The 16,784-nt window shown below is 40.5% G+C and overlaps 1 protein-coding gene across 1 annotated transcript; it reads right to left on the reverse strand.

Moving 5' to 3' along the window:
- Nucleotides 1-2,767: 2,767 nt before the first annotated feature.
- faslg (Fas ligand (TNF superfamily, member 6)) lies at nucleotides 2,768-4,886 on the reverse strand. Its single transcript, XM_034180854.1, has 4 exons — nucleotides 4,474-4,886; nucleotides 3,783-3,828; nucleotides 3,621-3,683; nucleotides 2,768-3,536 (listed from the first exon to the last, which is right to left on the reverse strand). The coding sequence occupies exons 1-4, from the start codon at nucleotides 4,738-4,740 to the stop codon at nucleotides 3,118-3,120; spliced, it is 795 nt and encodes a 264-aa protein (XP_034036745.1). The 5' UTR covers nucleotides 4,741-4,886; the 3' UTR covers nucleotides 2,768-3,117.
- Nucleotides 4,887-16,784: the final 11,898 nt, after the last annotated feature.

Raw genomic sequence — 16,784 nt, forward strand, 5'->3', positions numbered from 1 at the left:
AGAGGTTAAAAAGTCACATTCTGTTTCATTCTGTTTAATTTTTTTTTTTTTTTTTTTTTTGGAGTGGTGGGGCTGACAGCCAATCAGAGTAGAGCGTTACTGTGATGTCAGTGGCTCTCTAAAAATGCTTCATTTATGTGTTTATATGACATATTTCTCATATATTCTGTAAAAGTTAGCGAGAAATAAACACTTATAAAACTGAAAACGCTGTTTCTGGAACCTGAAAACACATATGGAAGGCTTTACAAGACATTTCATGGACGTCAGCATGCATGCTAACTTCTGCTAGCTCAAAGCTAACTTCTGCTCTTGTCAAAAGCTCAGAAATATTGTTTATGACTGATTGATTGATAGAGGGGCTTTACTGAACATTCACCCTATTGACGTATCCCATAATCCCTTGCGCGCCAGAGAGTCGCTGCACTCAAACAGCGTAGAGAATCCACATGATGACAATTGTAAATGAATATTATACTACAAAAATGTAATTTTTTTTATGATTTTCATCACGTTAATAAGAGACTGCACACATGATACCCTGAAAACAATTATAACAAATAATCCGTGTCTGCTACATTTAATCTGCGTATAATTTAATAAACGCAAACCAAATTTCAGACATATTATATATATATATATATTAGTCTGGAACAAAGAGGACAAACAGTGTTGTAAAGAACAATAATCAAAATGTTAAAGAGCAAACTTCACTTTCCCCCAGAACGACATGATCAGGAAGCGATTGTAGCTCATAGCAGCTCCCACTGAAAATAACAGAGAGACAGCCTGTGATTCTCACATGTTTACATAAAATAAACACAATAAGAACACCTATAAACCCAGAGAATATATTCATGAGAGTTTTAGGCACAATATAAAATAGTTTTATGTTGCAATGTTAATGGTGTTGTCCGTGTGCAGCGGTTAAAGTGAAGTGTGATCAGAGCATCTCAATGCAGTTCTCAATGTTACTGAATTGTTGTGAAGACGTCTGTCCTGAGAAGAGCCGGAACCACACGATCTCTGCCGCCACCGAACCTGGTGAATACTGGAGCCGCCAAGTCCCGAATTCCCAGGTGATCACCGTCCCCGACTGTCGGATCTGGTACTGCTGGCGAAGAACAAAGACAGTCAAGTGTGGGTGTGTGTACACCCCGTAACAACAACGGTGGGAATGCCACCTCCACCTCTAACACACACTCGTGCAGCGTCTGTTTAACCACTTATCTGACGGACGTAGGACGAAACAGTCGTGACCCACGCCGGTCCTCTGGTTGACAGCTGCAAAACCATAGCTCTTAGAATCAATTAATACAGGCAGAGACAGTTACCTCCATAGAAGTACGATATCTCGGCAACGAGGTGGAGATGACGTCTGGTCTTTATGGAGTGAGATGCTGTAGAGTAGATGGGTGACAGCTGTCAAGAGATAATGAGTGACAGCTGTCACCCCCGGCTGTGCCCGTGGCGGCAGCGCCCTCTCGTGCCTGAAGCCCGCACTTCAGAAGGGCGCCCTCTGGTGGTGGGCCAGCAGTACCTCCTCTTCTGGCGGCCCACACAACAGAGATCTCGCAGAGCAGCGACTTCTCCGAGGTTTTGTGGGATTTGAAACGTCAATAGGGCGAATGTACAAATTGTACGTAAGACAATAGGATCTTAATTATTGATGTAATTAACACTTATTAAGATCCTGTTGTCTTTCTTACAAGTTGTCGTACCTCCATATATACACTTTGCATTGGGATACTAACTAATCAACTGCAAATTATAATGAAGATAATGGTCATATGGCTGAGGATATTTTAGCATTGCGTTATATTTACAACTTACGTACCAGTTTATATCATGTTACCAACCTAGATGGGATGGAGTAATTTATGGAACTATTCATTCACTCATTGCATTCTACAACAAACATACCTAGGCTTTGCCAGGGCAGTGACATGTCACACGGGGTTCATATGTAACGGCTGCACTCTGTGTTGTGTTGTTATGACTCCGCCCATTTGCTCCCCTCAGGACGCGAACTCACGATCCTTGGCATGGGAGTCGGACTCTCTAACCAGAAGGCTAAAACCCAGTGCTCTGGCCTTGTGACCAGAAAATCCTTTTGAGCTGTTGGGAGTGATGTTTACTAACTACATATGCACAGCGACACCTGCTGCCCTCTGTTACACATATTTTTGCATCCAAATAAGAGGGTCCCCTGGTTGGAGGAAATCCAGGTTACAAGATATAGATTCATAAGTTCTGCTGTGGTGACAAACAGCAAAATAGTAGAAACCAAGAGATACCTTGGCTAAGAGTATCCTGCTGAGAAATCATTTTGATTGAGGTATGCAGGTATTCTTCTAGTTAATATCTCACCTCTCCCACCTCCCATCCTCTTCATGTAGTTTGTGTCTTGAAATTCAGCTTTCACATGAACAACTGCATTGGTTGTGAATAACAAATAATGTGGAGGTCACAAGATGTCATTTAAATTAGTTATTTAAATAAGTTCCACTATCCTACACCTCCAGAAATGTATTTTTTAGAGACAAGAAGGTGAGTGATATTTATCACTCTTTCCTTGGCCAAAACCACTTTGTGAGTTGGTGTCTTTATCTGCATATGTTCCAGTGATCACAAAGACAAACATATGTGGGTGTTCACTGAGAGACAGACAGCAGAAACATTTCCAAAGCTCCAAATGAGACCTCTTACCAGACCAGATCTCTGCATGCACCAATAGAAAATAATTTTTTTATTTACTTAATTTTTTGCATAAGCACACATTTACACATCCGCAGTGATGGACCGACACCTGAATAAATACTTAAAAATGATACAATAAAACCAGCAGCTTAGTGTTAACTGGAATGATCAGCTGAAGGCACAAGAACTGTTTCTGTGTACGAGTCATGATGTCATAATGCTTTTCATCAGGTCACCGCCCAGTAGCAGCGCAGTCACTAGTCCTGCCTCATAGACGTCCTTTTACACACGGATGACAAAGATCCTAACTCCGATTCTTTACATTCATTCAAGAAAATTACTCACAAGACCAAAAAACAAACAAACAAAAAAACAAAAACAACAACAACAACAACAAAAAATAAACTCCATTAATTGTTAGATCTTGTAAAGACCAAAAAAGTTAGAATAATGTCCATGACTGAGATAAAGTGGATGGGACACATTCACAAATACTCTGTCCAGTTTCTGGAGCGGCAGGGCTGAGCCCAGGTAGCTCTCCGATGTCCAGATGTGCGCCTGCTGCTGAGAGCAGAATCTGGCTCTGTGAGCCTCCATCAGGATCAAAGATGAAGGGTTCCCCGCTCTCCGTACAAACACAGAGTGAACAAATGAAGCTGTAGGGGAACACTGCTTGAAGATCAGCTCCACCCGTGAGTAGATGTGGTACAACCCCGTCTCATTGATTTGCAGGGCGCCATCTTCTGGCCGGTAAGCCACACCCCCAGCCGTGAATGCCCGGCCCACCCGGGGCTCCCATCGCAAGGTCTTATGGGATGCGTCTTTATGAATACGGCCTGAATGACAGGAGAGGATACCGCCCGATTCAGTTATATGGAGATGCATTCATGCCTTAAATTAAATGTGTGAGAAATACTTACCAATAACGTGCGCTGCAGGTCTGGTGTATGTGTCGATGTCATTCTTCTCAGGCATATGGAAACCTAAAATTAGTCACATAATCTTATTTTCTGATATTCTGGAACATTACCTCTCTTGCAAAAACATTGCTGTATGAATATTTTGAATAACAAAATGCTTACCAATTTGCTTCTGCGCTGAGTGATGCTCCTCCTCGACATTCGTCCTCTGGTGAGATAGAAAGACAAATCACATTACCACATCATACAAGGAAAAAAAAAAAACTAACTCTCAGAACAGGCTGAGAAAGAAAGAGAGGATATCCTGTCGAGCTGGACGTGTGACCACAGAAAGAATGACTGACTTTATGGTTTGCAGTTTTTAAATGTCAGCGCAGCCGCACGACACATTAACGCTTCACACGCCTGCAGAGACGGAATGAAATATTGACAATCTGTAGCTTTGCATTAAAAAAGTTTGCAGATTGCAACATCTTTTGCAGACATCTTTTAGCATCAGCAGACATCTTTTCTTGAAATATTAATACTACCTTTTGATCTGCTTCTATTAAATCCCCTATATCATGCGATCATAGTAAGTCTGGAGATCATTACAGCCCCGTTTCATGATGTCCACATATTTCTGTTTGACTCAACTTTGAAAAGTTCTAAATATTCAGCTCAACGGTTTTACAGTTATTTTAACTTAACTAGAGAAGTCTTGTGGCATTAATTCAGTTGAAATTTGAAATAGCTAAGTTGAAATAAGCACGTCATTCATGACCTGCTACATTAATTTCAGAACATCCTGCTGCATCTTCATTCTTGCACACTGCATACACCTCTTGATCCATCTCACCCAGTGGCTTCTTACATTTCTTATGTCATGCAGTTCGTTTTGCATGTTTTGTATCAGCAGGGCTCCAAATCCCAGGGCTGCAAACACCAGCAGAAACAAGAAGAGGACAACCACGGCCAGACTGTGACTGACTCCAAAGAAGCCCACGCTCTTTCTCTTTCTCCTCCGCTCATCCTGGGCTGGTGGGAAGGACCAGCAGGGCACCAGACTTGGAGGCTGTGGCCCTCCATCTTCATCCACGAGAAACACCTGTGGGAACGGATAGTTCTGCTCGCAGCTCATGGTGCAATACGTCCGGCAGATGGAAAGACTGTGCTTCTCTGCACACGGGAGGTGTGTTTCTAGCTGAGCACCTCCGTCGCAAAGAAATAACCCACAACTCCCACCCACACCACCACAAATGGCACAAGAACTTCTAACTTATTATAAGAGCTACTACTAGATATAACACTCACACCAAACATAAACTTCATCCATCACTCCATCCATCTCAAAGTGAAGATCTGGACTGTCTGCCTTGTCACATTTCTTTGTACAGTACATTTAAAAAAGTAGCAAAGTGTGATGTGCAGGAAGCTCTAACTTTGTGCTGACCCTCAACTTGAAAACCGTCATCATGTCATCATCAGAGAGACACATTTTCAGAAATTCCATCAAAGGAAATGTTGAGCAGTAACACCTAAGACGTTTTGCATATTCAGTCTCACTGTTCCAGCCACATTAACATTTTTTTAAATTCTTATTACAGGAGGACTTTCATGATCAAAGTTGACATTCAAAGTTGTTCTTCATTCAAAGGGGTCCCTGTCCACAGCATTTGTTGGAAGACAGAGGGGCTGTACTGCATTTTAATAATGCAACATTAATGTAATGGGTCACTCTGACATGACAGTTTTGATTTGTAGACTGAAATACATGATAGTATCAGTTAGCTAACTAGCTAACAAGCTATTATTAGACAATAAATAACATCAAGTCATTTGTCCTCTTTTTGAGCAAAATTCTTCCTTCCCTGTCAAAAAGGGCTCCAAATCATCTGCCGTTTTGTGCTGTATTGACATACCAACACAAGAAAGTTGTAGAAGTTGTAACAGTGGAATGACTGTGATCTGCACTGGCAGGTGGCAAAAGATAAAGGGAGATGTAACTGTGAAATGTTGAGGGATTACGTCAAAGATTTACGGTGGCCGTGAAGTGCAAAACACAACAGCAAATCGCACAGCACAACAGTAAATCACACAGAACAACAGCAAATCACACAAGACAACAGTAAATCACACAAGACAACAGTAAATCACACAGAACAACAGCAAATCACACAAGACAACAGTAAATCACACAAGACAACAGTAAATCACACAACACAACAGCAAATCACACAACACAACAGCAAATCGCACAACACAACAGCAAATCGCACAACACAACAGCAAATCGCACAACACAACAGCAAATCGCACAGCACAACAGTAAATCACACAAGACAACAGTAAATCACACAGAACAACAGCAAATCACACAAGACAACAGTAAATCACACAAGACAACAGTAAATCACACAACACAACAGCAAATCGCACAGCACAACAGCAAATCGCACAACACAACAGCAAATCACACAACACAACAGCAAATCACACAACACAACAGCTAATTGCACAACACAACAACAAATCGCACAACACAACAGCAAATCACACAGCACAACAGCAAATCACGCAACACAACAGCTAATCGCACAACACAACAACAAATCGCACAACACAACAGCAAATCACACAACACAACAACAAATCACACAACACAACAGCAAATCACACAACACAACAGCAAATCACACAACACAACAGCAAATCACACAGCACAACAGCAAATCACACAGCACAACAGCAAATCACACAACACAACAGCAAATCACACAGCATGACAGCAAATAAAAAAACACAACAGCAAATCACACAACACAACAGCAAATCACACAACACAACAGCAAATCGCACAGCACAACAGCAAATAAAAAACACAACAGCAAATAAAAAACACAACAGCAAATCGCACAACACAACACCAAATCGCACAGCACAACACCAAATCGCACAGCACAACAGCAAATCGCACAGCACAACAGCAAATCACACAGCACAACAGCAAATTGCACAACACAACAGCAAATCACACAGCACAACAGCAAATCACACAACACAACAGCTAATTGCACAACACAACAACAAATCGCACAACACAACAGCAAATCACACAACACAACAGCTAATTGCACAACACAACAACAAATCACACAACACAACAGCTAATCGCACAACACAACAACAAATCGCACAACACAACAGCAAATCACACAACACAACAACAAATCACACAACACAACAAATCACACAACACAACAGCAAATCACACAACACAACAACAAATCACACAACACAACAACAAATCACACAACACAACAGCAAATCGCACAACACAACAGCAAATCACACAACACAACAACAAATCACACAACACAACAGCAAATCACACAACACAACAGCAAATCACACAACACAACAGTAAATCACACAACACAACAGTAAATCACACAGCACAACAGCAAATAAAAAAACACAACAGCAAATCACACAACACAACAGCAAATCACACAGCATGACAGCAAATAAAAAAACACAACAGCAAATCACACAACACAACAGCAAATCACACAACACAACAGCAAATCACACAACACAACAGCAAATCGCACAGCACAACAGCAAATAAAAAACACAACAGCAAATAAAAAACACAACAGCAAATAAAAAACACAACAGCAAATCACACAACACAACAGCAAATCGCACAGCACAACACCAAATCGCACAGCACAACAGCAAATCGCACAGCACAACAGCAAATTGCACAACACAACAGCAAATCACACAGCACAACAGCAAATCACACAGCACAACAGCAAATCACACAACACAACAGCTAATTGCACAACACAACAACAAATCGCACAACACAACAGCAAATCACACAGCACAACAGCAAATCACACAACACAACAGCTAATCGCACAACACAACAACAAATTGCACAACACAACAGCAAATCACACAACACAACAACAAATCACACAACACAACAGCAAATCACACAGCACAACAGCAAATAAAAAAACACAACAGCAAATCACACAACACAACAGCAAATCACACAACACAACAGCAAATCACACAACACAACAGCAAATCACACAGCATGACAGCAAATAAAAAAACACAACAGCAAATCACACAACACAACAGCAAATCACACAACACAACAGCAAATCGCACAACACAACAGCAAATAAAAAACACAACAGCAAATAAAAAACACAACAGCAAATCGCACAACACAACACCAAATCGCACAGCACTACACCAAATCGCACAGCACAACAGCAAATCGCACAGCACAACAGCAAATAAAAAACACAACAGCAAATAAAAAACACAACAGCAAATCGCACAACACAACACCAAATCGCACAGCACAACACCAAATCGCACAGCACAACAGCAAATCGCACAGCACAACAGCAAATCGCACAGCACAACAGCAAATTGCAAAACACAACAGCAAATAAAAAATACAACAGCAAATCACACAACACAACAGCAAATAAAAAACACAACAGCAAATCGCACAGCACAACAGCAAATCGCACAGCACAACAGCAAATCACACAGCACAACAGCAAATCACACAGCACAACAGCAAATTGCAAAACACAACAGCAAATCACACAACACAACAGCTAATCATCAATTCATCATCATCAATTTTTTTTATATAGCGCCAAATCACAACAAACAGTTGCCCCAAGGCGCTTTATATTGTAAGGCAAGGCCATACAATAATTACGTAAAAACCCCAACGGTCAAAACGACTCCCTGTGAGCAAGCACTTGGCGACAGTGGGAAGGAAAAACTCCCTTTTAACAGGAAGAAACCTCCAGCAGAACCAGGCTCAGGGAGGGGCAGTCTTCTGCTGGGACTGGTTGGGGCTGAGGGAGAGAACCAAGAAAAGACATGCTGTGGAGGGGAGCAGAGATCGATCACTAATGATTAAATGCAGAGTGGTGCATACAGAGCAAAAAGAGAAAGAAACACTCAGTGCATCATGGGAACCCCCCAGCATTCTAAGTCTATAGTCATATCGCACAGCACAACAGCAAATCGCACAGCACAACAGCAAATCGCACAACACAACAGTAAATCGCACAACACAACAGCAAATCTCACAGCACAACAGCAAATCGCACAACACAACAGCAAATCGCACAACAGCAAATCGCACAACACAACAGCAAGTTGTGTTTTGCACGTCAGGGCCACCGTAAAGATTGGCTTTGAACCCGTTCTTGTTTGCAGTGGTGATGGACAATGTCAGACATGATGTTCATAGATGACTTTGTGATCTGTAGTGAGAGTAGAGAGAATGCTGGGACTAGTGTGGAGAGGTGAAGATATGCTCCGGAGAGAAGGGGAATGTAAGTCAGTCAAGGCAGCATGTGTATGTATGATGAAGGTTACATTAAATCATTACAGTGCATTTGGAAAGTATTCACCGCGCTTCACTTTTTCCACATTTTGTTATGCTACAGTCTTACTCCAAAATGGAGTAAATTACATTTTTCCCTCAAAATTCTACTCACAACACCCCATAATGACAACATGAAAAACTTTTGTTGAAAGTTTTACAAAATTTATTAAAAATAAAAAACTAAGAAATCACATGTACTATTATTAAAGTGTTCACTCCCTTTGCTCAGTACTTTGTTCAAGTCTTCTTCAAGTCTTCTTGAATATGATACCATAAGCTTGGCATATCTATATTTGGGCAGTTTTGCCAATTTCCTTTTTGCAGCACCTCTCAAGCTTCACAGGTTGGATGGGGAGCGTTGGTGCACAGCCTTTTTCAGATCTCTCCAGAGATGTTGAAACAGATTCAGGTCTGGACTCTGGTTGGGCCACTCAAGGACATTCACAGAGTTGTCCTGAAGCCACTCCTTTGATATCTTTGCTGTGTGCTTAGGGTCATTGTCCTGCTGAAAGATGAACCGTCACCCCAGTCTGAGGTCAAGAGCGCTCTGGAGCAGGTTTTCATCCAGGATGTCTCTGTATATTGCTGCATTCATCTTTCCCTCAATCCTGACTAGTCTTCCAGTTCCTGCCACTTAAAAACATCCCCACAGCATGATGCTGCCACCACCATGTTTCACTGTGTCTGGTTTCCTTCAAACATGATGCCTGGCATTCACACCAAAGAGTTCAGTGTTTCTCTCATCAGATCAGAGAATTTTGTTTTTCATGGGCTCAGAGTCCTTCAGGTGCCTTTTGGTAAACTCCAGGTGGTCTGCCATGTGCCTTTTACTAAGGAGTGGCTTCCATCTGGCCACTCTACCATACAGCCCTGATTGGTGGATTGCTGCAGAGATGGTTGTCCTTCTGGAAGGTTCTCCTCTCTCCACAGAGGAATGCTGAAGCTCTGACAGAGTGACCAGAGTGACCTTGGTCACTTCCCTGACTAAGGTCCTTCTCCCCTGATCACCCAGTTTAGATGGGCTGCAAGTTCTAGGAAGAGTCCTGGTTGATCCAGGTTTCTTCTATTTACAGATGATGGAGGCCACTGTACTCATTGGGAACTTCAAAGCAGCAGAAATGTTTCTGCACCCTTCTCCAGATTTGTGCCTCAAGACAATCCTGTCTCAGAGGTCTACAGACAATTCCTTTGACTTCACGTGTGATTTGTGCTCTGATGTGTACTGTCAACTGTGGGACCTTATTTGTAGACAGGTTTGTGCCTTTTCAAATTATGTCCAATCAACTGAATTCACCCCAGGTGGACTCCAATTAAGCTGTAAAAATTCTCAAGGATGATCCGTGGAAACAGGATGCACCTGAGCTCCATTTTGAGCATCATGGCAAAAGCTGTGAATACGTATGTAATTTTTAATAAAGCTGCAAAAATCTAAAAACAAATACTTTTTTCACATCATCATTAAGGGGTATTGTTTGTAGAATTTTGAGGATTTAAATGAATTTCATCAATTTTTAATTAGGCTGTAACAGAAAAAAACAATGTGAAAAAAGTGAAGCGCTGCGAATACTTTCTGGATGCACTGTAGCTTCAACTGTCCAAAGTAATGGAGAGTGTGGTAGAGAGGTGAAGGAAAGAGTGCAAGGATGGTGGAGTTGATGGAGAAAAGTAGCAGGAATGATTTGCAACAGAAAGATATCTGCAAAAGTGAAAGGGAAAGTTTACAAGAAGGGAAGCGAGACTAATTATGTTGTACGGCTTAGAGGTGGTGCCACGAACAAAAAGATGGGTGGCAGAGCTGAAGATGCTGTGATTTTATTTGGGTGTGAGGAGGATGGACAGGATTAGGAATGAGCATCTCAGAGGGGCAGTGCAGGACGGTTTGGAGACAATGTCAGAGAGGCGAGACTGGACATATACAGAGGATGGACCCAGGCTACATAGGGTGAAGGATGGAGCCACCAGGCAAATGGAATATAGAGGGAGGTCAAAGAAGAGGTTTATGGATGTGCTGAGGGAGGACATGCATGTGGTTGGTGCAACAGAAGATGCAGAGAACAGGGCGAGATGGAGACGGCTGATCTGCTGTGGCTACAGCTGAAAGAAGAACAACCTTACAGTGTCAAATATATGAGGAAAAGTTGGACTTTACAGATGTTTTTTCCACTTTAAATGCAAATAGGAATATCTTGACACTGATTACAGTTTAAATTCTCTCTGTAATGTCAGGCAGGTCAATCAACTGATCACTCATAAAGAATTGTGTCTCTGCACTAAAAGAAATACATTGGTCCAAGCAGGAAAAAGTTGAACATTTTTATGTTTTGGTCACACATACCATTGCCGCGTGTCACTGATGCAGCCTCCTCTCATTAAAACCATTGCAATATCTTGTTTACCATCTGCTGCATTTTGCCATCATGTGAATGCAATATTTACAATATAGACTATATTAGCTGCAGGTGGAAATATTCCTTGTGGTGGGTAAAGTTCACTTTATCTCTGTAGTCTGCACACTGTATTTATGCTCCAGTGTCTGCGTGGTCCAGTCCGATGACATCATCAACACCTAATTCCAACAAATGTCACAAATATGCAGTAACACGTTACTCTAATCTGACCACTTTTTTAAGTAACGAGTAATCTAACGTGTTAATCTTTCCAAATCAGTAATCAGATTAAAGTTACTTCTCCAAGTCACTGTGCGTTACTGTTATTTTTACACTGTGGGTCGATAGCAGCATTAAACTTGGTCCGTGGGCAGGAGGTCAGGATTTGACTGCACTGCCCACTTTAAGCGAGCTGTGAGCTTTTCATCCACGGTTTTCTGCAGCAGCTACGACTCGTCCTCACCTCTTAAAGCACAGTGACAACAGCACACCTGCACTGAGCTTTACAAAGACATCTTTATGCTTTTTTTTCTCCTTTATTTAGAATTCTGAGCTGAGCCGCTCTGTATCTGCTGCTAAAAACAGCTGATCCTCCGGAACAACAACTAACACTATTTTCCACTCAAATGCACCTAAACTCTCTTTCTGAGGACCACATGATGTGAAAACGCAATAAAACTTTACCTGTAAATCTGGTCATGTTTTCTGCATAAATAAATGTTATCCATTCTTTGTGCTCAGACGCCAAAGCAGGGGCGAATCCAGATGGAATGGGGGCGTGGGGCAGGGATGTGCCCCCCTCCCCCACAACACCCCTAGATTAAAGGTCCAGTTTTGAAGCCTTTTTTTACTACAACTACTAATACTACTTAAAATAATAATAATTTCGACAAGTAAAATGTTTAGAGAGAATTTAAATGTTAGAAAAATGTTAGAATGAATTTAATAGTTACATTTATAAACAATGTAGGTTAGAAAATGCAAGTTTTACTGTTACAGTGCTGTCAGCAGTTAAATATGAGGTCAAGAAAGAGGTCTTTATTTTACTTTTTATAAAACAAGTATTTATTTTCATTGAAGCCAAGAAAGGGTGACTATAAAGTGAGTTTTGGCAAAACAGGTATCATTGTCATGTTGAGGTGGCAGAGGCTTGTTGTCAGCAGCTGGGGAAAGTAACTAAAAAAGTAACTAGTAATCTAACTTAGTTATTTTTCCAATTGAGTAATCAGTAAAGTAACTAAGTTACCTTTTCAAGGAGTAATCAGTAATCAGTAATTGGATTACTTTTTCAATCAATCAATTTTATTTATATAGCGCCAAATCACAACAAACAGTTGCCCCAAGGTGCTTTATATTGTAAGGCAAGGCCATACAATAATTACGTAAAAACCCCAATGGTCAAAACGACCCCCTGTGAGCAAGCACTTGGTGACAGTGGGAAGGAAAAACTCCCTTTTAACAGGAAGAAACCTCCAGCAGAACCAGGCTCAGGGAGGGGCAGTCTTCTGCTGGGACTGGTTGGGGCTGAGGGAGAGAACCAGGAAAAAGACATGCTGTGGAGGGGAGCAGAGATCGATCACTAATGATTAAATGCAGAGTGGTGCATACAGAGCAAAAAGAGAAAGAAACACTCAGTGCATTATGGGAACCCCCCAGCAGTCTAAGTCTATAGCAGCATAACTAAGGGATGGTTCAGGGTCACCTGATCCAGCCCTAACTATAAGCTTTAGCAAAAAGGAAAGTTTTAAGCCTAATCTTAAAAGTAGAGCGGGTGTCTGTCTCCCTGATCCGAATTGGGAGCTGGTTCCACAGGAGAGGAGCCTGAAAGCTGAAGGCTCTGCCTCCCATTCTACTCTTACAAACCCTAGGAACTACAAGTAAGCCTGCAGTCTGAGAGCGAAGCGCTCTATTGGGGTGATATTGTACTATGAGGTCCCTAAGATAAGAAGGGACCTGATTATTCAAAACCTTATAAGTAAGAAGAAGAATTTTAAATTCTATTCTAGAATTAACAGGAAGCCAATGAAGAGAGGTCAATATGGGTGAGATATGCTCTCTCCTTCTAGTCCCCGTCAGTACTCTAGCTGCAGCATTTTGAATTAACTGAAGGCTTTTCAGGGAACTCTTAGGACAACCTGATAATAATGAATTACAATAGTCCAGCCTAGAGGAAATAAATGCATGAATTAGTTTTTCAGCATCACTCTGAGACAAGACCTTTCTAATTTTAGAGATATTGCGTAAATGCAAAAAAGCAGTCTTACATATTTGTTTAATATGCGCTTTGAATGACATATCCTGATCAAAAATGACTCCAAGATTTCTCACAGTATTACTAGAGGTCAGGGTAATGCCATCCAGAGTAAGGATCTGGTTAGACACCATGTTTCTAAGATTTGTGGGGCCAAGTACAATAACTTCAGTTTTATCTGAGTTTAAAAGCAGGAAATTAGAGGTCATCCATGTCCTTATGTCTGTAAGACAATCCTGCAGTTTAGCTAATTGGTGTGTGTCCTCTGGCTTCATGGATAGATAAAGCTGGGTATCATCTGCGTAACAATGAAAATTTAAGCAATGCCGTCTAATAATACTGCCTAAGGGAAGCATGTATAAAGTGAATAAAATTGGTCCTAGCACAGAACCTTGTGGAACTCCATAATTAACCTTAGTCTGTGAAGAAGATTCCCCATTTACATGAACAAATTGTAATCTATTAGATAAATATGATTCAAACCACCGCAGCGCAGTACCTTTAATACTCTCTTTAATGCTCTAATCTCTGTAATAAAATTTTATGGTCAACAGTATCAAAAGCAGCACTGAGGTCTAACAGAACAAGCACAGAGATGAGTCCACTGTCTGAGGCCATAAGAAGATAATTTGTAACCTTCACTAATGCTGTTTCTGTACTATGATGAATTCTAAAACCTGACTGAAACTCTTCAAATAGACCATTCCTCTGCAGATGATCAGTTAGCTGTTTTACAACTACCCTTTCAAGAATCTTTGAGAGAAAAGGAAGGTTGGAGATTGGCCTATAATTAGCTAAGATAGCTGGGTCAAGTGATGGCTTTTTAAGTAATGGTTTAATTACTGCCACCTTAAAAGCCTGTGGTACATAGCCAACTAATAAAGATAGATTGATCATATTTAAGATTGAACCATTAAATAATGGTAGGGCTTCCTTGAGCAGCCTGGTAGGAATGGGGTCTAATAGACATGTTGATGGTTTGGATGAAGTAACTAATGAAAATAACTCAGACAGAACAATCTGAGAGAAAGAGTCTAACCAAATACCGGCATCACTGAAAGCAGCCAAAGATAACGATACATCTTTGGGATGGTTATGAGTAATTTTTTCTCTAATAGTTAAAATTTTATTAGCAAAGAAAGTCATGAAGTCATTACTAGTTAAAGTTAAAGGAATACTCGGCTCAGTAGAGCTCTGACTCTTTGTCAGCCTGGCTACAGTGCTGAAAAGAAACCTGGGGTTGTTCTTATTTTCTTCAATTAGTGATGAGTAGTAAGATGTCCTAGCTTTACGGAGGGCTTTTTTTATAGAGCAACAGACTCTTTTTCCAGGCTAAGTGAAGATCTTCTAAATTAGTGAGACGCCATTTCCTCTCCAACTTACGGGTTATCTGCTTTAAGCTGCGAGTTTGTGAGTTATACCACGGAGTCAGGCACTTCTGATTTAAAGCTCTCTTTTTCAGAGGAGCTACAGCATCCAAAGTTGTCTTCAGTGAGGATGTAAAACTATTGACGAGATACTCTATCTCACTTACAGAGTTTAGGTAGCTACTCTGCACTGTGTTGGTATATGGCATTAGGGAACATAAAGAAGGAATCATATCCTTAAACCTAGTTACAGCGCTTTCTGAAAGACTTCTAGTGTAATGAAACTTATTCCCCACTGCTGGGTAGTCCATCAGAGTAAATGTAAATGTTATTAAGAAATGATCAGACAGAAGGGAGTTTTCAGGGAATACTGTTAAGTCTTCTATTTCCATACCATAAGTCAGAACAAGATCTAAGATATGATTAAAGTGGTGGGTGGACTCATTTACATTTTGAGCAAAGCCAATTGAGTCTAATAATAGATTAAATGCAGTGTTGAGGCTGTCATTCTCAGCATCTGTGTGGATGTTAAAATCGCCCACTATAATTATCTTATCTGAGCTAAGCACTAAGTCAGACAAAAGTTCTGAAAATTCACAGGGAAACTCACAGTAACAACCAGGAGGACGATAGATAATAACAAATAAAACTGGTTTTTGGGACTTCCAATTTGGATGGACAAAACTAAGAGTCAAGCTTTCAAATGAATTAAAGCTCTGTCTGGGTTTTTGATTAATTTTTAAGTAACTAAGTAAGTAAGATAATTTTCAAAGTAACTGTGGCAACACTGCAAATATAAATCAACTTCATCACTTGAATTGTGTCTTATATGATCTGTTAGAATGCAAAGTTGGAATTACACATGAAAATCTACCACATGACAGAGTACAAAACATTCTGTCATTTAATTAGCATGTAGAATATCTGAATATTTTATCTCCAAGACTGAAAATTATTCAAATATATTATACTACATTATACAGTGGATATAGACGGTATGTACACTGTCTATATCCACTGTATACTGTTTACACATTTTAGTTTATATTAATGACATGAATAATAAAAATTGTTTAATATATATAATAATGTCCCATTGGTTGCTCCCATGTTTTACATTTGGGATGCCACCACAGCAAATCAGAGGTGGATCTGCATGTTGACTTGGCACAAATTTTACACTGGATGCCCTTCATGATGCAACTCCACATTACATAAAGAAATGGGTGTGTGAACCGGGAACCTTCTGCACTGATTCCAAGCACACTAACCACTTGGCTACCACCCACCTAAAAAAAAAATCTTAAAATTACCCTCTGATTATTCAAACTGAAAACAAATCTCTGTAACATGACATAAATTATTTTTAAAAAGCACAAACTAAATAATGGACTGCATAACTGATGGCACCCTTTCATATAACACAATAAAATCATCACTTTTATAGCTAGTTGTCTTTAGACAAGTCAAGGGATGATACATCAATTTTCCAAACGAATGAAAATATCTTGGACCTCATTTATTTCAATCATGAAGCATGCCAAAACCATGGTAGTCTTTGGGAAATCTGTATGGAGTATGTAGTTCTTCCAGAAAGACTGGGAAAGCTTAAAAAATACCTTAACCCCTACCACCCGCCTCATGTTGGCTTGTCAGTATCTCGCAAATAAAAAGTGAAATTTCCCATCGAAGGGATATACAGGCTTAGAAGGGGTTAATACATTAAGATAATGTACA

The sequence above is a fragment of the Thalassophryne amazonica genome, chromosome 10 (genome assembly GCF_902500255.1).
Source record: "Thalassophryne amazonica chromosome 10, fThaAma1.1, whole genome shotgun sequence".
Taxonomy (NCBI): domain Eukaryota; kingdom Metazoa; phylum Chordata; class Actinopteri; order Batrachoidiformes; family Batrachoididae; genus Thalassophryne; species Thalassophryne amazonica.

Coding starts and splice junctions, on each gene's coding strand:
- faslg (XM_034180854.1), bottom strand. CDS start 4,740: ATGAGCTGCGAGCAGAACTATCCGTTCCCACAGGTGTTTCTCGTGGAT. Junction 3,829..4,473: donor AACTGCATGACATAAGAAAT/GTAAGAAGCCAC, acceptor CTATCTCACCAG/AGGACGAATGTCGAGGAGGA. Junction 3,684..3,782: donor CTCAGCGCAGAAGCAAATTG/GTAAGCATTTTG, acceptor GACTAATTTTAG/GTTTCCATATGCCTGAGAAG.